Source organism: Arachis ipaensis, chromosome B3 (genome assembly GCF_059453495.1).
Source record: "Arachis ipaensis isolate K30076 ecotype BB chromosome B3, ASM5945349v1, whole genome shotgun sequence".
Classification (NCBI taxonomy): Eukaryota; Viridiplantae; Streptophyta; class Magnoliopsida; order Fabales; family Fabaceae; genus Arachis; species Arachis ipaensis.
In genome coordinates, this window is record NC_142438.1 from 37,309,108 (window position 1) to 37,333,864 (window position 24,757).

General features: G+C 32.2%; 2 protein-coding genes across 2 annotated transcripts; both read left to right on the plus strand.

The window, feature by feature from the left end:
* The first annotated feature begins 12,998 nt into the window (after positions 1-12,998).
* LOC107630294 (putative polyol transporter 6) lies at positions 12,999-14,760 on the plus strand. The gene is made up of 2 exons (XM_016333395.3): positions 12,999-13,265; positions 13,332-14,760. The coding sequence occupies exons 1-2, from the start codon at positions 13,145-13,147 to the stop codon at positions 14,756-14,758; spliced, it is 1,548 nt and encodes a 515-aa protein (XP_016188881.2). The 5' UTR covers positions 12,999-13,144; the 3' UTR covers positions 14,759-14,760.
* A 6,205-nt stretch (positions 14,761-20,965) lies between these two features.
* On the plus strand, positions 20,966-21,985 carry OFP8 (ovate family protein 8). Its single transcript, XM_016333396.3, has one exon. It carries the CDS (start codon positions 21,019-21,021, stop codon positions 21,928-21,930), a length of 912 nt encoding a protein of 303 aa, XP_016188882.1. The 5' UTR covers positions 20,966-21,018; the 3' UTR covers positions 21,931-21,985.
* Positions 21,986-24,757: the final 2,772 nt, after the last annotated feature.

Sequence of the window (24,757 nt, forward strand, 5' to 3'; positions counted from 1 at the left end):
GTTTTCTTTATGAAAACACACGGGCATATATCATCATTCTTGAAACCGTTTTTGGCCAGATACTCAGTAAGACGATTATACCACATTCGTCCAGATTGCTTTAGACCATATAAAGATCTTTGCAATTTGACTGAGTATAACCCTTGCGAATATTCATTGGATGGTTTAGATATCTTTAGTCCTTCGAGGACTTTCATATAGATATCCCGATCTAATGAGCCGTATAAATAGGCTGTTACCACATCCATTAAATGTATATGCAGTTTATGATATGCAGATAAACTGACCAAATAACGCAATGTTATCGCATCCACTACTGGGGAATACGTTTCTTCATAATCTATACCGGGCCTTTGTAAAAAACCTTGTGCCACAAGTCGGGCTTTATAGCGCACAACTTCATTTTTCTCATTTCGTTTTCTCACAAATACCCATTTGTATCCAACAGGTTTTACATCTGCAGGTGTACGGACTACAGGTCCAAAGACTTCACGTTTTGCAAGTGAGTCTAATTCAGCCTTCATGGCTGCTTCCCATTTTGGCCAATCATTTCTTTGTCGACATTCTTCGACTGATCTTGGCTCAAGATCCTTACTTTCATGCATGATATCTAATGCCACATTATATGCAAATATTTCATTGACAATTGTCTTATTTCGGTCCCATTTCTCTCCTGTAAAAACATAATTTATCGAGATCTCGTCATTTTCACAATTTTCAGGTACCTGAACGTCTTCTGGCGTTATATCAGAATTTTGGACAACTGCAGGTGTCTTTACTATGTCTTTTTCAACAGGAATCATATTTACCTCTTTTCTCTTTCGAGGATTTTTGTCTTTGGAACCGACAGGCATGCCACGCTTCTGGCGTGTATTTGCTTCAGTGGCTATTTGTCCTACTGGGACATCAATTCGAATTGGGACATTTTCCGCCCTGCCACGCTTTTGGCGTGAATTCGCTTCAGTAGCTACTTGTCCTACTGGGACATCAATTTGAATTGGGGTATTTTCCACTGGTATATAAGATTTGGTTATCCTCTTTGTATCGGAAAATGCATCAGGCAATTCATTTGCTATTCTTTGCAAATGTATAATCTTTTGAACTTCTAGTTCACATTGCGCTGATCAAGGATCTAAATGCATCAACGATGATGCATTCCAATTAAGTTCCTTTTCAGGAAGCTTATTCTCTCCCCCTAATGTTGGAAATTTTGATTCATCAAAATGACAATCCGCAAACCGGGCTTTAAACACATCACCAGTTTGTATCTCAAGATACCTCACTATAGAGGGAGAATCATATCCAACATATATCCCCAATTTTCTTTGGGGTCCCATTTTGGTGCGATTAGGTGGTGCAATGGGAACATATATTGCACACCCAAATATTCTTAAATGGAAAATATTTGGCTGCTGGCCAAAAGCTAATTGTATAGGAGAGAATTGATGATAACTCGTTGGCCTCAAACGAATAAGTGCTGCGGCATGTAAAATAGCATGCCCCCAAACCGAGGTTGGGAGATTTGTTCTCATAAGCAAGGGTGTAGCAATTAATTGGAGACGCTTAATAAGTGATTCTGCTAACCCATTTTGTGTGTGAACATAAGCTACTGGATGTTCAACACTTATTCCATTAGCCATACAATAAGCATCAAAAGCTTGGGAAGTAAATTCACCAGCATTATCAAGACGAATTGCTTTAATTGGGTTTTCTGGAAATTGTGCTTTTAATCGAATAATTTGAGCCAGTAATCTCGCAAACGCCAGGTTGCGAGAAGATAATAAGCACACATGTGACCATCTCGAAGATGCGTCTATCAGGACCATAAAATATCTAAAAGATCCACATGGTGGATGAATAGGTCCACATATATCACCTTGAATCCTTTCTGGGAATTCAAGAGACTCAAATCCAATCTTTACTGGTGATGGCCTTAAAATTAACTTCCCTTGAGAACATGCAGCACAACAAAATTCACTAGTTTTAAGAATCTTCTGGTTCTTTAGTGAATGTCCATGAGAGTTTTCAATGATTCTCCTCATCATGGTTGTTCCCGGATGACCCAATCGGTCGTGCCAAGTTATGAACTCATTTGAGCTAGTAAACTTCTGGTTTACAGTGGCATGTGATTCAGTTGCACTAATCTTGGTATAATACAACCCAGATGAAAGTGAGGGTAATTTTTCTAATATAACTTTCTTATTTGAATCATGAGTTGTTATACATAAATACTCATGATTTCCCTCATTCATCGTCTCAACATGATATCCATTTCGGCGAATATCTTTGAAACTCAACAAGTTTCTCAGAGACTTGGTAGATAATAGTGCATTATTTATTATAAATTTTGTTCCTCCAGGAAACAAAATTATAGCTCTTCCGGAGCCTTCTATCACATTGCCTGAGCCAATAATAGTGTTAACATATTCCTCTTTTGGCACAAGATGGGTAAAATATATATCACTTTTGAGAATAGTGTGCGAACTTGCACTATCCGCAAGGCATACATCTTCATTACATATCCTTGCCATTCTCTTCAAAAACAAATAATAATAAAATGAGTAGTATGCACAGTTAAATTGAATACTTGATCAGAATTATTTTCTAAGAAACACTGTACATAAAATAATGTCATATACCAAAATTTTATTTTAAAATTTGACACAATTAATAATTTCAAAATTCATAAATATCAATATTTCATTATTTATGTACATCACATTTGAAACTTAAATACATAGAAAATAAAACTTTAACAATAAATTTTTTTTTTACATTATTTATTTACATAGATACTTCACAATTTCACATATTAAACTATTCCATCATTGATCAAATGGCTAATATTTCCTTCAGGGTCCTCAAAGAAATCAGATACATCATAATGAGTGGTGGAGTTCTCAGCATCATTTGAAACAAAATTTGTTTCCTTTCCTTTGTCGTTCTTTTTCAAAGATGCCTGGTAAAGATCGACTAGGTGCCTTGGGGTATGACAGGTACGTGACCAATGGCCCTTTCCACCACAACGGAAACACTTCTCCTCGGTTGATTTATTCTGCCCGATATTCCTTTCTTTGTCCCACTTCTGGTGAGATCCTCTCTTTTGAACATAATTCTTTTTCCTTCCATAATTTTTCTTATTATTAAAACCTTGCCATTTACCTCTTCTGGGGTAATTTGCCACATTTACTTCAGGAAATGGGGCAGCGCCAGCTGGACGCGCTTCATGATTTTTCAATAACAACTCATTGTTGCGTTCAGCAACAAGAAGGCAAGAAATTAACTCAGAATATTTTTTAAACCCTTTCTCTCGATACTGCTGCTGCAGGAGCACATTCGAGGCATGGAAGGTTGAGAAAGTTTTCTCCAACATATCATGATCAGTTATTTTTTCCCCACACAATTTCATTCGTGAGGTGATCCGAAACATTGCAGAATTATATTCATTTATAGATTTAAAATCTTGTAAACGCAAATGCGTCCATTCATATCGGGCCTGAGGAAGTATCACCGTTTTCTGATGATTATACCTTTCTTCAAGGTCTTTCCAATGATCTGCAGGATCTTTTAATGTAAGATATTCATTTTTCAACCCTTCGTCAAGATGACGACGGAGAAAAATCATGGCTTTAGCTTTATCCTTCTGGGATGCATTATTTTCAGCCTTAATGGTATCTTCAAGATCCATTGAATCAAGATGGATTTCAGCATCTAATATCCATGATAAATAATTGTTTCCAGATATATCAAGAGCATTGAATTCAAGATGAGAGAGTTTCGACATAATGAAAATTTGTTACCTAAGTCTTCCTAAAAATTTGATCAGAGTCTCGTGCTGATAACGTGTTGTAAAATAAAAGAGATATATAAAATAAAGATGTATAAATAGAAGACTCTAGTATTAAAATAATTAGCTCAATAATAATTTATATATATATAATAATATTATATGTTGTATTGTGTATATATATACAAAGATAGAAAGAAGTATTAAAAATAAAGAAAGAGAGAATCGCATTTGTTTATTGTTACAATCTCAATATAATAAAGATGATTAATATTGCTATTAATATTATATGTAAAGAGTAATAGAAAATAGAATTTAAAATACTTATAAAATAAAAGAAGAGAAAGAACTGTAGTAGAAATATAAAGAGAAGAGTATTTGATTGTAACATAAAGAGAGAGTATTTGATTTTATTATTGTTGTGTATATTCTCTTGCCTCAGATCATGCTTTTATAGGCAAAGAGAAGTTTACTTTTCAAACTACATTTATTTCTTTCATCCTAAAAACTTGTTCTTTTCAACGTAGAAAATTGGTTGCCCATTAAATGGACATCTATTCTTATCCTTTCCTAGTCACAACATAATATTCTTTGTTTGCATTTGTTATTTAATGTCTATTTATTTGTTCGTGAGTTGCGACACCAACTAAATAAATGGTACCTGCTTATACAAGGAATTTTTTATATAGATATTACTGGAAGTAAAAAGTAAGAATCATAAAATTATGGGTCATCTAGTGTACAGATACATTTTGGTACATATTTACAGATTTTTGTTTTTATTTGGTTGTTTATTGATTTAAAAGCGTATCACTAAAAGTGTTACTTAGAGAAAAAGTGTTACCCTTAATCGTTAACTTGGCTCTGATACCAATTTTTAACATTCGACTTTTCTTTCTTTTTCGAAATTAATTCTTCATATTTTACTTCAAATAAGATTATAATTTGTATAGATTCAATTGGTGGTGCAAATTTATAATCTAAAGTATTGACCATTTCTATTATTTTTCTTGTGTGATTATTTATTATTAGTCCTTGATTCTGATTTTTATAGTTTTTCAATCTTGTTTTAGTTTATAATATTCTTTTTTGCATGAATTATTGTATATAAAATCTTTTATTTGTTTGTCTTTTTCTTTAATATAATTTCTCAAATCCTCAAGAACTTCTTTTATTTCTACACTTTCTGTTGTTTCTAAATATCTTTTTAATTTTTCAACTTCATTCTCCATTTTTTCTTTCAACAGTTTTAATTCTTTTAAGTCATGATATGGTTTTTCAGGCATTTATAAATTTTTTAAGTTTAATTCCAACTTGTTTATATTTATTCTTATTTCTATCCTTTTTATTATAAGGTCATCAATTTTGATCTGAAGATTATTTAATTCCCTTTTATATTCCTTTATTTTACTTTTTAATTTTTCTGCCCTTTTTCTTTTTATTTTATTTTCTGGTTTTTCAATCTTTTTATGCTTCATTATTTATTTTAAAATTTCTGCAAACTCTATCATTGATTCATCACTATTTTCCAGAGATTCTATTAATTTCTCTAGCTCTTCAACTTCTCTTTTCAACTTGTCATAAATTATTTTTAGAGCTTCAAATGCCCTTTGATTTATTCCAGAAAACTGTAAATAATTTAAACGATTTTCTCTTTCAAAGAGCTCTTGTTTCTTGTCTTGATAAGTTACATATATTTCTTCTTTATTTATTGTCATAATTTAGTGTTTAGGGTTTCATTTAACTTTTCGACCTTTTTTGTTAATTCTTTTATTTCAGAATTTTCTTCTTTAATTTTTAACTTAGATAAACTTAAAGGGCTATTAATTTTAGATTCTCTTATTTGGAAATTCGATGAAACTAATTTTCCTGATGGTTCTTTTAATAATAGAACTGAGTTTTCAATAGCTTTATATTTTGGTATTTCTGTTTTTACAATTTTCTGAAATAATTCATCGACATAAATTCTTTCTCTGTTTTTAAATATTATACTATGATGGCTATTTGTTAAAGTATAATTTATTGCATATGTAATTGAAAATGGTTCATCGTCTTGTTCCATTAGATTCTTTCTGTGAAATTTATAAGCTAAACTTATAAATCTTCCAAGATTTTCAGTTGATAAAGGTATAGCATATCCAAGATGAGCATTGAATTTAACATTTACGTTTACCAAGTTTCCATGAACAATTTCAATTATTTGATCTATTGGATCATCAGTAATTCTTTTGTCACAGATTGCTAAGCTTATTGGTGAATTAATTCCTTTCATATATGTAGATTTGATTAAGACTTGTATAGTACTAATATGAATCCATCCAATTTTAGATCTTTTTTGTTGATCCTTAATTTTCTCAATCTGTTTACTCAATTCTTCATCATTTATCAAAGCTATTTCAAGTTCTCCATTGGCGGATTTTATCTTTATAGGTGCTTCAAGTTGAATTTTTCCATAGTATATTATATTTTTTCTATTAAAAACTTCTTTTAAGAGATTTTGTTTATTAAAGTTTTCATTTGATTTGAGATTTAATTCTGTTTTTAGAACAGCTTGTTTTTCATTATCTAATAAAGCAGTTAATCTATAATAATCAGATTCTTCTGTTAATTCTAAACTTTCTAAATAATTCATAATTTAAAGATTAAGATGAAGATATACCTTTTTGGAGAAAAACTTCCTTTATTTAGTATATTTTACATAAGGTGTTTTTATCTCCAGAGGGGAGATTGTAGATGCTAACTCCAGAGGGGAGTTTAGAATTATTTTTCCCTAAGGGAATTCTTCCTCAGATTATAGAATCGCCTTGGCAGCTTCCTCCTTGCTCTCCTAGCATATGAGTACTCTTAGCCTCCTACTTTCTATTGTCTGATACTTCTACAATTGCCTAAGCAACCTATTTATAATAGTTGGGTTTGATGGACAATTCCCATCCTTACCCTTCTTATGACGTCATTGCTTACGTCATTGTTTGTTCTTTTGCACCAGCTACATTGTTGGTGCTCTATGACCTAAGTGCTTACGTCACTATGCAATAATGTTGAGAGATGCTTCAGATGCACTATCCTCCTCTTTTATCATGTGACCCTCAGATGCATTGTCTCCTTCTTTCATCATGTGAGTTGATTCCGTTTCATTATTGTTTTCTTCAGATATCTCTGAGGCACATAGCTGGCACTTGTGGTCTTCTCTGTCTTTTATTAAATAGCAGAGATTCCTCTTTATCCCTTCAGGGAGCTTTTCTAAAAGTCCAGATAAGTTGTAGAATGCTGATTCAAATTCCACCAAGAGTCTCATCTCTCTTTCTTCAATTTCATTTCTTTTACTGGACACAAGCAGAGTATTTCTACTTTTATAATTAATCCTTGTGTGAGATTCCTTCGTTATTTTTTGAGTTCTTTCAAAGACCCTTGCTAATGTGCTGGCTAACCTTCCTTCATGACTGTAAATCGTTAAATCTTGAATCTGATCAATTGGTTGAAAATTTTCTGGGAAGACGGACATGAATATTACTTGGTGTGCTGGAACCAAGTATTCTTCTTCTTCATTAAAAATAGGTTGACTGTATGTAAATTTTAGGGATATATTCCTTGGATTTACATTGTCAATCATATTTTTAAATCTCTTTACTGCATCAACGAATCCTGCAGGAAACTCACTAATAATTTTTAGATCATTAAAAATTAAAATTGTATCAATTAATCCATATTGAAAAAACTGATAGGTGTCAGATGGGGAAGCATCTGGGAATATAACCAGCTTTGTTAGCTGTTCTTTGGCAATAGGATAATATTCCAAAATTGCCCTTTTTTCTTCAGTCCAATTCAGGACTATGTTAAGGGTTTCTCTGAGATTTGATCTACAGACCCTTTTCTTTTCCTTGATTTCAGCCCTTGTAGGAATGTTTCTTATTATCCCTGTTCTCTGGGTTTGAGCTGGAGCTTTATCTGCTCTTTTTAAGGTTTGCTCTGGATGGAGAGCTTCATATTCCCTGAAGGATTCCTTTGCCTCTTCCAGTGTTAGAAACCCTCCTTTATGAATTAACCTTGATTGATGTGTGAATGGTGCTGCTTTTTCCCAGGCATCATATACTCCTTTCATGGGGCCATTATAAATTACATAATATTTTTTATCTTGGGTGAATTTTTTAATGATTTCAGCAATTGTTTTATTTTCTGAAATTTTTTCTTCACCTGATTTGTCCACCACGCTTAGCTGGCTGAACTCTGATGGTTTTGCTTGTTGTGTTGATTTCATTGCTTCGATAGCCTTCTTGAGAGATTGGATTTGTGTCCTTATTTGCTGACAATGCTTGCATTTTTCGAATTCTTGCTCATATTTTTGAATTTCTTGATCTAATGCATTGTAGACAAACTCCATTCTCTTGTTAATGTATCTGCAATAACATTTTTGTCACCCTTAATATATTCAATTTTTATTGGATATTGTAACAAAAATAATTGCCATCTTACCAATCGTCCATGGTTATAATCAACTTTTAAATTATATCGTATGAAACCTGTTAGGTAACTTGAATCTGTCCTTAATGTAAATTCTCTGGGTAGTAAATCAATTTTCCATTTCTTAAGAGATTTAATTGCTGCTAGAGTTTCCTTTTTATGAGTGGTATATCTCTGTTCTGTTGGAGTAAAAGTCCCTGAAATATACCTGCAAAGTAATTCCTTTGGGGAATCTTTAGAATCTAGTGATTCTTTTTCTTGTTCCAAACTTTTTATAGCTTTCTTAACTTTTAGACATCCTGACCAGGTTATGTCTGAAGCATCTGTTTCTACTATTAAGTAGTCATTTTCTTCTGGAATATAAAGTTTTGGAAGTTTTTCACATAATTCTTTAATCCTTTGAATTTGCATACTATTTTTTTCATCCAATTTCCATTCTTTTTTAGTACTTATTTTTAGAAATAAGCTTTTAGTGTATTCTGTTATATTTTTTAAAAATCCTTGATCAGAAATATAATTTATACACCCTAAAAATCTTTGTAATTGTTTTCTATCTTCTATTTTATTAGGAAATAAATTTACCTTTTCTAGGACATTTGGCTGAAGTTTTAGCTTTCCCTGAGTGGATAGAATTAATCCAAGAAACTCTATTTCTTGTTTTGCTATTCTTGCTTTCTTTTTACTAAGAACGAATCCTTTTTCTTTACATCTTTCTAAAACTATTAATAATTTTTGAAGATGATCTTCTCTATCCTGTTTTGTAAAAATTAGTATATCATCAATGTACACTAAAACAAATTCATTTAACTCTTTTAGATTTTCTTCCATAAATCTTTGATAAATACCTGGGGCTTGTTTTAATCCGAATGGTAATACATTCCATTCATAGAGCAACACACTTGTTGATTCTTTTGTTGGGCAAGTAAAAGCAGTTAATTTCTTTGTTTCTTCGTCTAAACGAAGTTGCCAATATCCTGATTTTGCATCAAGAGATGAAAACCAAGTTGTTCCTTTGATTTTTTCTAAAATAGAATCTTTTCTTGGAAGTTTATGAGCATCACCAATAGTTGCTTCATTCATCTTCTTATAGTTAATAACCATTCTTCGTTTTTCCCTTTTAATTTCATTATTGTTTTCGACATAAAAGGCTGGAGCCGCATGAGGACTTTTACTTAATCTTATAATTCCTTTTTCCAAAAGATCTCTACATTCTAGTGAAAACTATTCTCTATCTCTTGCGGAATAAGAAATTTTATTTGGAACATTTATCTCTTTTGTAGGATCTTTTAATTTAATACTTACTAATTTGTTATTTGTATTTTTAATATCTAAAGGATTTTCAGCACAAATTTCATCCAAAAGTTCTTCTATCTTTATTTCAAGATTATTTTTTGGGATATTTATCTGAAAGTATAAATTTAAATAACATGTCTCTAATATAGAAAATATTTTAAATTTTAAGATCTTATCTATAGTAGTAGTTGGTATTTTTATACGTTTTGATTTTTGATCTATTGAAGAATCGTGTGGAGCTTTTAAAACTATATATGTTAATTCTTGAATGAATGGATGATATAGCTTTAAAAAATTATTTCCTATGATAAAATCCATTCCAGAATCTAACATATATATAGATGGAACAATGAACCTATAATTTTGAATAAAAATTTCAACCATCTCTGCTTTTTAGTTAATTTTATGTATTGATTTGTCAGCTATTCTAACTCTTAATGGTTTCTTTAATTTTTTCCAATCAAGTTTTATATTTGAACTAGCAAAGCATTGTGTTGCTCCAGAATCTATGAAACAAGACTTAGCAATTTCTATTTGTTTAGTAAGATCCTTTTTATCCTTCTTTTTCGGACATTCATTTGCATAGTGTCCTTCTTCTTGGCAATACCAACATTTACAATTTTCTTTTTTATTCGGGCAATAGTTATTTCTTTGTCTTTTGTTTTTATTATTATTTTCCTTTCTAAAATATCTCTTTTTTCTCCAGTTTGGATAGTATTTTCTTTTTCTAAATTGATATTTTCTTTTTCTTTGAAAATTTTTATTAAGACCATATTTTTTAGGTATCTCTTCATTATCTTGACAGCAAATTCTAATTATGTTTGCAAATCTTTTTTGAGTTGCTTCTTGCATATAACGTTCTTTTATTTCCTCTCTTATTGCAGAGGTTGCTCCACCAAAGTTATTTTCAATTGTTTCTCTATTTATTTCTCTTATAAATCTTCCCATTATAAATTCATTAGCAGGATATGGAAGTTTTGTTATATACATACTAAGATAATGATTTTTATCTTCTTCTTTTAATTTGTAATAATGTATTCTATATTCGCATATATAAGACTCCACATTACATAGATCATATATCTGAATATTAGCTAAATGGTTTTTTGCTTCTTGATATTCTTTATTATAAACTTCTTGTCTATGATCTATAATATTTTTTTCCAAAAAATTCTTTATATAGAATCATCATTATATATAATATCTTATCATAAGCTGTAGTTTTTGTATATTTTGAATCTTTATTTGTAAACCCTTTTTTAAAAGCATAATTATCAAAACCTGTTTCCCATTTAAATTGAGATTGATTATCCTTAGATGTTCCAGCTTCATTTTTTACTTGTATTGGAATTGCTGGTTCTTCGTCACTTGAATAATCTAGAATGTGTTCTTCATTTTCTATATTGTCAGAATTTACTAATTCTTCTTCTATTTGAAAACCATGTTCCATAATATTATTTTCTTGAGCCATTTTTAATTGTTTAAAAAGCATTGTAACTTCTTCTAATTTTTCTTCAATATTCATAATTTCAATGGTGGTTTTACTTTTAAGTCTGTTATGTTGATTATATTTTGAAATTTTTTTTCTTTGGGATTCTCTTTTTCCTTATTTCTTTGAAATTTTATGGATATTAATATTTCTTCAAGCATATCTACTATAGAATTTAATCGTGGGTTAAAAGTATGATAAAGATGTGGGGAATCATTTCCATGGTAGCATTTTTTAGAAGTTCCGTGTGAAAAATAAGTTTTTTCAGGTTTTTGAAGTCCTTCAATAAAACTTATAGTAAAATAAAGATTTTGAGAAAAATCATTTTGTATTGATTTTAAGAATTCGGTGTCATTACAGTTAACATTAGTTAAAATCATTAATTTTTGATCTATTAATTTTGATAATTTAATTATTTCTTCTCTTAAATCTTCTAATTTACTTTTTTCCATTAGGTGACACTTTTCTTTGTGAAGAGTTATGGTTTAAAGTAAAAAATGTGGCTTTTAGAAAGTGTGGTGTAAGCAAATCTTTAAATCTGTATGACTTTTTGATCTGTATACTAAAATTCACCTAAAATTATATAGGAAGGAGTTCATTATTGTCACATCAATAAATTAAGGTTTTATTATATATTTAAATATTTTTGTCAATTAAATTTAATTAAATTAGTGTAAATCTAACAAAAATCACTCACACAGTATAAGTGTGAATCATGCGTGTTTTTTTTTTTTTTGCATTTTTTTTCATACGTCTTCTTTTTATTATCATTCTTTCTTTTATTGCTGTTATTATTGCTATTCTCTTCTTTCAAGTGGTTAATTATTACCTCTTTTTATTTATTTTTTTATTTTCTATTTTTTTTATTTTTATTCTTGTTAAAATAGTAAAATAAGAAGAACTATAAAAGAGTAAAATAAGAAAGCGAAAAAAAGAGAAAAAAAAAAAGATGATGATGAAGGAGGAGAAAAAGGGGGTGCAGGGAGAGTTTTAAATTGTGGAAGAGAAAAAACAGAAGTTTTGAATTGTGTAGAATTTATCCGTAAAATAGCACCAAAATTTTTAATTATGATATATGAAGTTTCTTAATCATGACACAAATTTTTGTTAAACGATGAAATAAGAATTATGAAAATGTGAAATAAAAATAAGAAGATAATCATGATGATGATGAAAAAGAGATGAAAGAGGAATGAAAATTTTAAATTGTGTAGAATTTGTTAAAAAAATAACACTAATATTTTTTAATCATAATACAAAAGATTTTTTAATTTTGGCACCAAAATATTTTAAAGATTTTTTGAACCATTTGTAAAAAATTGTATTATTTTCAACAATTTTTTTGTATCTTTAATAAAAAAAATTCATGTTACTTTTAAATTTTAATATTGTTAAATTAACAGTATAATATTGAATAAAAAAAATAATAATAATGATGATGAAAAAAATAAATAAATAAATTGAGTAAACAAAAGAAGAAGAGGAAGAGGGAAGATATAGTCATTACATGATCATGATGATGAAAAAAAAAGAAAAAAAAAACCAAAACCAAAACAAACATAAAAGGTGTGTAGTAATTAGTAAATTTAATTTAGGTCAACTCAGTTAAAAAAAATTAATTGTCTGATATTTTTGTCAATAAAAATAATTCATTTTTAATTTATTTAAATACATAAATCTAATATCTACCTTTATAATTTTTTAAACAATTATAAATGTATCAATTGTATATTCTTTTCAAAATACAAAAGTTTTAAAAACTTATGAAAGTGCAGCATACTGTTGGTAATTATGTGTCGTCCACCGAAAATACAAAAAGGGAGCAAGGAAAGCAGTGTGAGCGATGGCGATGGGGATGGCCATAGGTACTTGTAAGCAAAAGCCGTGAACGTGAAAGCAGGGATGAGTGTGTATGTTTGGACAGAAATGGGGCCTAGTTCGAATTCGCCACATCATCTGGATCATGCATTTATTGCTTGAAGGAAGCAGTTTTTTGTCCGTATCTCCTCCCTCGTTAGTTGTTGCTACATCATCCTGTGATCCAATCCCCAATAATCAACTCTTTACTATAATCTCGAAAACGCACACTTCTCTCTCTCTCTCTCGATAAAGAATTAATGGAAAGCAAAGATGGTGGTTCGGCGGCAGAATCATGTGGGCAAAGCAAGAGTGGCCTCAACAGATTCACACTTCTATGTGCTCTTCTGGCCTCCACAAATTCCATCCTCCTAGGCTACGGTCAGTGTCAGTAATAGTCTATATATATTATTTATTATTTCAATTGATTTGAATTATTGGATGCAGATATTGGTGTGATGAGTGGGGCAGCCATGCTCATAAAAGAGAACCTGAAAATATCGTCGGTGCAGGAGGAAGTCTTGGTCGGAACCCTAAACATCTTCTCCCTAATTGGCTCACTGGCCTCCGGCAAAACCTCCGATTTCATTGGAAGGCGCTACACCATAGTCCTTGCCGCATCAACCTTCCTAGTGGGCGCACTCTTCATGGGTCTCGCCCCATCTTTCCACTTCATCTTGGCCGGAAGAATTGTCGCCGGCATCGGCGTCGGCATAGCCCTCATGATTGCACCTCTCTACACGGCCGAGCTATCCCCCGCCATGAAACGTGGCTTCCTCACCTCCCTCCCCGAAGTTTTCATAACTCTTGGGATCCTCCTAGGCTACGTCATCAACTATTCTCTCACGGGCCTCCCATTGAACATTGGCTGGAGGCTCATGTTGGGCCTGGCGGCCGTACCCGCGGTTGCCATTGCCTTGGGCGTCATAGCCATGCCCGAGTCCCCACGTTGGTTGGCCATGAAAGGAAGAGTGGATGATGCAAAGAAAGTTCTGCTCAAGATCTCATCCAATCCTGACGAAGCTGAATTGAGGCTCCGTGAGATAACCAAGGCTGCTTCCTTGGTCACTGGCCCAACTGGAAGCCCAACCTCGGCCCATGTTGCTACTTCAGGAGATTGGGCTGGGCAGGGTGTTTGGAAGGAACTTCTAATAAGGCCCTCTTGGCCCGTTCGGAGAATGCTGATCTCCGCCATAGGGATCAACTTTTTCATGCAGGCCTCCGGCAACGATGCCGTCATATATTACCTCCCGGAGGTGTTCAAGGCCGCCGGGATTAAAAGGAAGAAACAGCTCTTTGGAGTTAATGTGATCATGGGCTTGTCCAAGAGTTCATTTGTTTTGATTTCCGCACTCTACTTGGACAAGTTTGGGAGAAGGCCTCTTATATTGTTGGGCTCGCTTGGCATGGCGGTTTCCTTGTTTAGTCTGGGCCTTGGGTCGAAGTTTCTTGGGGAGTCAAGTAGGAAGCCAGCTTGGGCCATAGTGTTGTGTGTGGTGGCCGCGTGTGCTGATGTGTCGTTCTTTTCAATTGGGCTTGGGCCCATAACATGGGTGTACTCATCAGAGATATTTCCAATGAGGCTGCGGGCCCAAGGTTCAAGCCTTGCGATATCGGTGAATAGGTTGGTGAGCGGGGTGGTGTCGTTGTCGTTCCTCAGCATTTCTAACAAGATAACGTTTGGAGGGATGTTCTTTGTGCTGGGAGGGGTCATGGTGGTGGCTACGCTTTTCTTTTATGTATTTATGCCTGAGACTAAAGGCAAGAGCTTAGAAGAAATGGAAACACTCTTTCAGGATAGTGCTAGTAATAACAATAATAATAATTGTAATAAGAACACTGAATTGGAATTGGTTAGTGTGACTGGTGATTAAGATTATGATGCCTGCTGCCTGTGCACCAAATATACCCCAAACCTAATCTGATTTTCTTTTACTACAACAATAGACAATAAAAATAAAATTGGTGTTTGCGTGTGTAGGTAAAAACTAAAAAGACAAGCACACTGTAGTATACTATTACTATCACAAAATGTCAACGACATGTATGATGTATAGGATTGACATTAATCCAATTCATATGCCTAACAGCACTAACAAATTTACCTTGTGTTTGTGTATTTACTAGTTTTTAGTGGTTACTCAGAATAATGTTTTAGCTTATGGACCTCAAATCACTGTTTTGTACCTTATGTGAGCGAAAAAGCCTTAGCCTTAGCCTTAGCCTTAGCCTTAGGGTGGGAGATATGTCTGCAACTCTGATTGCTTCCTTGCTGGGATTTCAATTTCAAAACTTTAAAACATGGAATAATTATTGTATCTCCACTTGTGTTTCATGAAGCATCAAGTGTCAAGAGTTTTGGTCACGGTGTCATTTTTTGTCCAATGCCCTTGTCTCGTGCCGAATATATAGTAATATGTTTGATACTGGCATATAACGTTATGGATTTGAAATAACTGACCTAATCATTTGTACATATGTAACACTGCTGTCCCAATCATATTAGTAATAGTACGTGTGGGATGCTACAAGTTATTTATGTATAGCCATTACAAAAGACAAGCTCATGAATTTGTGAAAATAAAATTGGATCCAATTGTCAAACTCTAGTGACTCCCCCTTTATTTGGTTTCATCGACAAAACATTACCTAACAAAAAAAAAATGGGGTTTCTGATGAGATTTTCAGAGCCTTTTATATAAATCGTAAGAATAGCAAATCAGGGCAACACTGCCAACTCCCAAGAAATCCATGTAAAAAAATTGCAATGTTTTCTTCTTGTCGTTGAGCTAGCTAGCTCATCTGAATTCGAAAAGCTGAGTATAAAACTATGGCATACACTGATTCTTACCCTTTGGTGGGGCATTTGAACTTTGAAGTAGTAAAGGGTAAGTGCTGCTGTCTTCCCTGTGTCTTCATGTGTTTGGAAGCTTCCAAGACTTTGAGATTCTCTCCTAAAGGCCTTGACTTCATGATTCTTGGAACAACTTTTTTAGAGATATAGCTAGTGTCGTTTAAATGAGAATAAAGTGCAATTCATCATCAAATTAAAGGTAATTAATAGAACTAACTATATCCAACATTTGATAATTACTAGTTAGGCTTACTTGCTAAGATTGAAGTCGGTGGTATTTCCAAAGATTTCAAAACCCTCTAATCTTGTCTTGTAACTACTGGACAAGTCGAGCAAGACATGAGCATGTTGACAGATTCACTAAACACTAATAATATACATTTAGATGGGAACATGGAAAAAATGACAATAATACCTTTGTCCTCCACTCCCCCAAACTCAAACATCGAAAATCAATTATATTATTATTTTGTTCTTCCTATTTTCTCTGTCCATTTGACTATAAATAAATTCAGAAAAGAGTAACCCCTCCCCGGCTCCCCCCTCGCTTTTTTTAAAAAATAAAAAATAAAAAATTTATTATTTATGTATAAATATACCACCATCTATTTTTATACCAAATTTATTATTGAGTGAAAAATTAAAAAGAAGGGCAAAATATAAAATGGAAAAAAAGCTATTATAGGATAGGTTGATCCCTGTCTACATGGTATATTAATTGAAATCCGTTTTCTCGGTTTAGGGCTAATGTATGTAGACTTTAGTTGTACAACAAAAGCGAAATGGAAACTACCTACCATATTTATTCAAATATGATATGGTCAAGGGTCCCTCGATCATCACTTAAAAAATTAGTTATAGAGAATGGTCATTCCCCCTCAATTTATATGGGGTATACTAGGTACTATTAGGCACTGCCCCGTGAGACACCCTTCCAATTTCCATCTCTATCATCACTTATCAATAAGCCTAATTTGTCTTTCCTTTTCTTCAGCCATATTCTCAAGCTGGTGGTTGAGCTAGCAAGACATTGGCACCATCCGTTCTAACATAATTAATCTTATTTAATAAAATGGGATTTTAGGTTTTTTTTTTTTTTTGAGGGATGAGGGGCAGATTGTGTAAAAGGTAGTAATTAATTTATCACTTATTTATGTTACTATTTAGGTCTGTTTACGAAATTTTAAAAGTTATTTTTTTAAATTTTTGACTTATAAAAAGTAATAGTATTAATGTCAAGTATAATTTTTAAAATCGAATTGTAGCTTTTTAAAAAATCATTCAAGTGCTTATAGAAAAATTAAAAAAATAATTTTTTTTATAATAAATTTTTTTATTATATTTTTTTTAAAATAAATATTTTTAAAATTAAAAAATTAAATATAAAATAATTTATTTATAAATTATTTTTAATATAAGTATTTATTATTTAAATTATTTTTCTTAAAAAAAAATTAATTAAACTGTTTATTCAAACTGCATTTAATAACTAACTACTAGTTAAAGACATTATTAATATCTCATATTTTTTTTGGTGACTTAAAAGAAAATAAACAAAAACTAAGAAAGAAAAAAAAACAAGAAACTGCTTAAGAAAGGCAGTCCCGCTGAATACTACTCTCAAACTCCTTCCAAGGCAATGGAAGCTCCACTTGGGGAGAAATAGTCCTCATTGCAGTCTTTGCCATGATGTCTGCTACTGTATTTGCATCTCTCAAGATCAACCGAAGATCAGCATGCCATTTCCAAGACATGATATCTCGGATTTTTAACACTAAAGGATCAATAAACCCAGAGCAATCTTGTAAATTATTGACAATAGTAAAAGCCTCCACACAGTCTGTCTCACATATAATGTCTCTTTGTCCCGAGTCCCATGCTAAAAGAAAGCCTCTCCAAATAGCAAACAACTCTCCTTGCAAAATGCTACGACTCTCAATTGTTCCCAGACAGCCTCGTTGCCACCTTCCCTTCCAATCTCTGCTAACACAAGCAAAACCAACTCGAGCACCACTGCCAGGATAGCTAGCATCACAATTAATCTTAAAGGTACCCACTGAGGGGGGAATCCAAGAGCCACTAATGGTTGAGGGGATAGATAGTCGTTGCAACTCAAAAATATTTCGGAGCTCCTTTTCTAAGGACAAAGCCATACCAATCACCTTGTCTGTGGTCCAATGCTCGTGAGGATGAAAGATCTCGTTATTTCTCGAACACAAAATTCACCAGAGACCAGAAAAGAATCTAAAGGGGCGCTGTTTGCTATTATGTAAGAACCAACTCATCAAATCCACTGGTTGATCGGAGATCCCTAAAGATATCATGTGAATGAATATATGGTTATCCGTGACCCTTGTTGTTAACATAAAATCATAAATTATTAGTTAATTAAGAGTTAAGACCCTTATACTATTAGGTGAGCTTGTCATTAAGGAATTAGCAGCCTACTATATTTTGTACTAATACTACAATACTGCCCTGTGGAGCTAGCTAGCTAGCAGGTGTATATATGAACAATCAACTGAAATATATATATAAATAAGCACAGAACTGATGAAGCTAGTGGAAAGCTTTGAATGCTCCCTTCCTGATTTGTACGTTTGTATTGAGGAAGAGGAAAACACTGACAAAATTAAATCATTGCAGTTGTGGGAGGAGTACTTCAATTTGGTTTTGTTCATGAATCAATCATGATTCATGATGCAGATATATATATATACACTTTCCAGTTTCCACACATATAAGAGTTAAAAAATAATAATAAAAATGTATGTCGTAGTAACAAGTCTCATGATTTTCTCTCTTTGAAATTTAAATCCTTTATATTACTGTTACCCTTCTCTATCACGGAATCAATGTAGTTACAGAAGAAATCAAGTTTAGGTAAAGATTTTTATGAAACTGTTGTTGAAAAGGCTATGTATGCTAATGTAGCACTTTATATTATATTATTTTATTTTAATTTTGGTATTGTGTAGGTCCTTTCTTTTTCTGACATTTGAATTTCAAACATCATTAAGCGCCTTCAATCAATATAATTAACGTCCTTGATATTGATAATGGTCCCCTCCCCTACCACTTACGGCTAATTTTTTTTTATATTGGAAGAGTGTGTGAGTTGTGCTTGGTTATGGTGTATACAGGTGTTAGACACAAGTGTGGGACAGGGAGAAATCGGACCGTCCGAATTCTTTGTAAAAAAATTCGTTAATCACAAATCGGACCGTCGGATTAGTTTTTGTTTTTGTTTTATTTATTTAACATGAAATCGGACCCTCCGTTTACAGTTTTTTTTTTTTTAAAAAAAAAAAAACTGAAAACGGACCCTCAGTTTTCCATTTGTGTTTTTTTTAATTTTTCCTTTAAAACAAAACGGATCCTCCGTTTTTAGTTTTTTTTTTTTTTTTTTTTTTAAATCAAAACGGACCGTCCGAATTTTATAAAAAAATTATTTTTTTGTAGATCTCCTCTAATCGGACCGTCCGAGTTCCTTATTCCAAATCGCTCGGTCCGATTTCAGCCTCCTGACACCACATGCATGAAAAGCACCCCTATTCTCCATAATGCTGTTACACCCCAACCCTTCCCCCATATTAAAAATAAAAAATATGTCCCAGCGCAAATATATGCCACACTTAATACTTTAATTTCTTCTTTACTTGCTTATAATTAGACAGTTAATTAATTAACATTCTAATAGACATGCAAATCCCACTAATTCTCACGTCAAGTACTATGTAATAAGTACCTTAATTTTAATAACAGTAATCTTCCTACTATCAAAACATAACCCCACGAAACTTCTAGGATACAAAAAGACATTATTGATCATGATGCCATCTTTAGCTGGAAACTTTTGGTAGTTTTTACTTGCTGAGCAAGTGAAATTTTTTATTTTTATTCTCTTTAACTTGCGGCCTAAAACAAGTAAAAATTGTTCTTGTCGAGTAAGTCCCTCCCATGCTCTGCTGTTGGTACTTATCCAGGAAGTTTTTAGCTTTTCAGAGTTTTCACTCCTACCCATTTGAAGTTATAGGGCAAATTCTTTTCTTTTCTTTTTTTTTTTAAAAAAAAGGACATGGCTGATTTTTTTAGATATGATGTGAGGGTGTGAGTTATGCTGGGATATGATGATTACGGGTGATTTACACTGTTATGACGGCGTTGCTTTTTTGGAATTTTGGGGGAAGAAATCGGAGGCACCGATTTGAGGAGGAAGGAATCGGTGCCACCGATTTGTGTGAGGGAGAGGCTAAGGGGTATTAAATCGGTGCCACCGATTTGTGCTAGGGAGAAGGAAAGGCTAAGGGGTATTAAATCGGTGCCACCGATTTGTGGGTGCTGGAAGACGTTAGCTAAGAATGCATTAATCGGTCCCACCGATTTCCGTTCCACCCATCGGTGTCACCGATTTCTTCATCAACGCCGTCACAGCTCCGTCAAACACCCCAAAACTCCATAACGCTGCGAAACACCAGCACCTTTCCCATATCAAAATTAAAAAACTCCAATAAATTTTACACCACAAAAGTAATTAATTGTATATCGTATTCAATAAATTAAGTGATAGGAAAAGTTCAATATTAATTGTAGGATAATTCATTTTTTCTTTATTACTTATGAATTATTATGATTCCTTAATCACTAGAACTCAGGTAAATTATGTAAAGTCAACTACAGCTGAGTTTTTACTTAATCATTATCATTAGTCACATATGATGAAGTTGGAAGTTGGAACCTTAACCACACCACACTATATATTTTAATATACGACAATGCTAAAGAAATAATAATTAAAAGATGTTTTATTTAAGTTAATGTTTATAATTCTAACAAACCTAAAATATGATAAACTTAAACTGATTTAGACTTTTTTTTTTAAATATTTTTGTTCTTAATAAAAAATAATATGCATTTTTACAAGTGTTATCAATACCTAATCCAAACGGAAAAACAGCATAAGGTTGCACCACAAACAATATATATATATATATATATATATATATAAACACATTATTACAAAAAATATTATTTATAAATTAAAATTATTTTTTAAAATTAATTATTAATATATTTATGTATAAATATATGTATAATTTAATTTATTTTTAATATATATTTTATATTAATAATTGATTTTAATTTACTCATAGCATGTTCATGTTCGCATTATTATTACGACTTTTTGGGTTTCTCATGCATTTATATCTCTCCCTCTTCATTTTCTTCCTTCAAAAAACCTCTCACCCACTCTTCTCTCTCTCTCTCTCACTCTTTGCCATGGAAAACCGGCTGAAAATGCGAATCTCTCGCATGTTTCGGTCATCATTCGGGTCTTGCCGGAACCGGAACATCACTGACGTTATGGAAAAGGCAGTGTTCACCCCACCACCCAACCACCACGGTGGCTTCCACCACCTCATCATGATAGAGCCACCGCCACCTCCACCATCAAGACCCCGTCCCTTTCCCTCCATTTGCAAACCCAAGTCCTCCCAAACTTTCAAAACCGTCGACGACAATTGCATCTTGTCGTTTAAGGATTCTCTCCCAAGACGCACCAGAGTCTCCGAGCTCTCATCACCCTTTGCCGTGGACGGCGGCGGTTTCTGCCCCCCTGCGGCACCAAACACACCCCTCAACACAATCTACGAACACGAGAAGACGAAGAACAAGAACTCATCGTCAGCGAGAGACTTCAAGAACAAGAAGAAAAAGAAGAAGAATAAGAAGAAGATGGTTAATGCCCATAAGAAAAGAGACATGTTCCCGTTTAATTCTTGCGCCAAAGACACAAACTTTGGAGGTTATTGGTGGTATAGCAGCGACGAAGACGACGAAACAGACACGCTTTTCTCCTCCAAGAGCCTCTCTTCCGACTCCTCAAGGTCTCGCCGGCGCCACCGTTCTCGCCGGAAAAACCGTGGCGGAGGGCGGAGCTCCGATACGGGCGTGATGCCATTGCAAGGGAAGGTGAAGGACACTTTCGCTGTGGTGAAGCGATCCAGTGATCCATACAGTGACTTCAGGACTTCCATGGTGGAAATGATCGTTGAGAAGCAGATATTTTCACCAAATGGTTTGGAGAATCTGTTGCAGTGTTTTCTTTCTCTGAATTCCTATCATCATCATAACCTCATTGTAGAGGTCTTCACCGAGATTTGGGAAGCGTTGTTCTCTGACTGGTTTTGATATTATTATTATTATTAAATAATAATAATAATAATAATTTGATCTTCTTTCTCTATGTATGTATGTGTTAGCTGCACTTAACTTAGCTTAGTTCTTCTAACTTAGTTTGCATGTATAATATTCATATCCATCCTTTTCATTTCTGTTAGTCTAATGTTCCTGACAGGCATTATTATTTGTCTCTTAGTTAACAAAGTGAGACTGAACTGAACTGATCAAACTTTATTTATTTTTATCTTTTGTGAGATTATTTGGTTTAATGATCAAGAACGGGTTAATAAAAGTTTGGAAAGGTGGTGTTAAAAAATAAAAACTTTTGAAAAGAGTACTTGTGTTGGCAGCCCTGTGGGAAAAGATTGTTCAATGGAAATGGAAAAACAAGAGGCCTTGGTTGTATCATTGAAAGATGGCCGATTGGATGCTCTGTTTTGATTCGAATCATGGAAAAGTGCTTCAAAAATGCAAAAGCCTCTGTCTTAGGCTTACTCTCTCCGTGTTCTTTTGGACCTTTTCAAATTCTTTTTCATTTGGTTGTGCCAAAACAATACAAAAAGATACTACCACTATTTCTTCTATGTTCAAAAGTCTTAATGAATAAAAAATTAGGGGAAAATGAAGAGGCATGTTGAAATTAATTAGTATGTTATCATTAGAAAACTATCAGTCTACCACATCAGATAAGGGGGAGTAAATCGTCAAATTAGTTTTTAAAAAATTATTTATTTTTTAAATTAATTTTTGAAAAAAAATTAATTAAATTTATTTTTTAAAAATTTTAAATTAGTTATATTAATTTTTTTATTATTATTTTACTAATGGTGTGGTACATTAAATAACATTACAATATATATTTAATAATTTTAATTGATTATTAATATAATTAATTTATAAAATTAAATTAAATTAAATTTAAATTGAAAGATTTTAATATCTCAAGTTCTTCTATCAATTAAATTTTAATTTAATTTAATTTTATAAATTTATTATGTTAATAATCAATTAAGATTTATAAAAATATGTGGTGTTATTATTTAATGTGTCATCTTAACAAATTTTGATATCATCAAAAGAATTAACGAAACGATTAGTATAAATAATTTAAATTTTTTAAAAAATGAATTTAATTAAAAAAATTGTTTAAAGACGAATTTAAAAAATGAGGATCTTTTAAAAATTAATTTGAACCATTTACTGGAACGAATGCTACAAAGCTACAGAGATCCACTTCTCACTTTTAACAGCATAGCCTTTTTTTATTTTAAAAAAAGAAAGTGAAGATGTACGTGAGATCTACATTTGATTTTCCTTTCTTTTGATGGTGTGGTGTCCATTTGACTCTGGTAAGTGTTAACAAAATATGGATATACTTGCTGGCAGAAAGATATACTACTATTTGGATTTGAAAAATGTTATCATGATCATAGCTAATAATAATCGATACTGTATTTTTAAAGAACCAATACCGAGTGATTCAGGCATGATATTTTTTACCATTGTTCCTTGGCCTGGTGAGAATTTGGGTGTTTTTTAAATTATGTTGATGGGTGACTTGATTGAGTCTCGCCAGTTCCCTATGTCCCCTCCTCTTCTCCTCTTGTATAAGCTAAAAAGGAAAATAAAATAATAATCACATTGAAGGGTACAATGTTGACCTTATTATTTCTGTTGATTAATCTACTATTCATATGGGACACAAGGGCATTCACATGATGCAAATATTTCTAGTATCCGCATGTCTTATTTGCATCCACCTTGTTTAATTAAGCATTGTCAAGCTGGAGAACCAAAGATGCGCATATATGACTGAATAGCATTTTTTTTTTTGTCTCTTGCCTCGTGACTCACAGGATAACATGAACAATTATTAGCAATTAGGCATTTTGTTTGTAAAGATTTTTTGGTTTACGTTTTTATTTTTTATTTTTAAAACTTTATAAAAAAAAACAACAAATAAAATTTTCTTACTTTTATTATTTTATTTTTTTTAGAAAATTTAAAAAATAAAAAATACTAAAAATAAAAACATAAAATGAAAATACAAACTAATCATATCCTAAGTATTTCTTATGTCATTAAAGTTGTAATATTAATAATGTAGCATTAAGGTTGTCACATGGCAGTACACAACAAAGTTTAAAAGTCAATTGTAATCGGTGTCCAAAAATAAATGGGAAAAGAAAGACAATCGGCTTCTTGGTTGTGTTTGCAGTTAGCAAACACCAAAGACAAAACACATATATTTGGTTCTTAATTGAAAGCAAGTTAATTAAGACATATAGCTATCTAAATTCATATTTGTGTATCAATTATTTGTTTTATAAAAATATTATCTATATACTAAAATCAATTACTATATATTTATATATATAAATACGTATGTTATTTAATTTATTTTTATATATATTTCGTATTTTAAAATATATTAATATATTTTATATTAGTGACTGATTTTGATAACTGATTTTAGTATACACAAAATACCTTGTTTTTTTTATATTTGAGTAAGTAAGAAAGGACATACATACATACATACATACACACACCAAGCAAGCATTGTCCCATAGATGTAGATCGTGTTGTTTGTCTTCATCACTATATACTTAAAAGCAAAAGTAAAAAAGGAAAAAAAAAATGTAGTTAGCCAAGAAGGATCTTGGCCTATTCACGTACAAGTTTGATCAATGACAATCAAAGATTTAGATGTTGGGTTCTGATGGGACTATAGGCTGCATCTTCAAAATGCCTCCAACAAACTAATGGAAAACATGTGTTACCACTATAATATAAGAAAATTTAGATTTTTAGCTATGCACGATGTAGCTAGTAA

Bases quoted from the DNA above. Each gene is read 5' to 3' on its own strand.
- LOC107630294 (XM_016333395.3), top strand. From the start codon at position 13,145: ATGGAAAGCAAAGATGGTGGTTCGGCGGCAGAATCATGTGGGCAAAGC. The intron at 13,266-13,331 runs GTCAGTGTCAGT...TATTGGATGCAG, and splicing joins TTCCATCCTCCTAGGCTACG to ATATTGGTGTGATGAGTGGG.
- OFP8 (XM_016333396.3), top strand. From the start codon at position 21,019: ATGGAAAACCGGCTGAAAATGCGAATCTCTCGCATGTTTCGGTCATCA.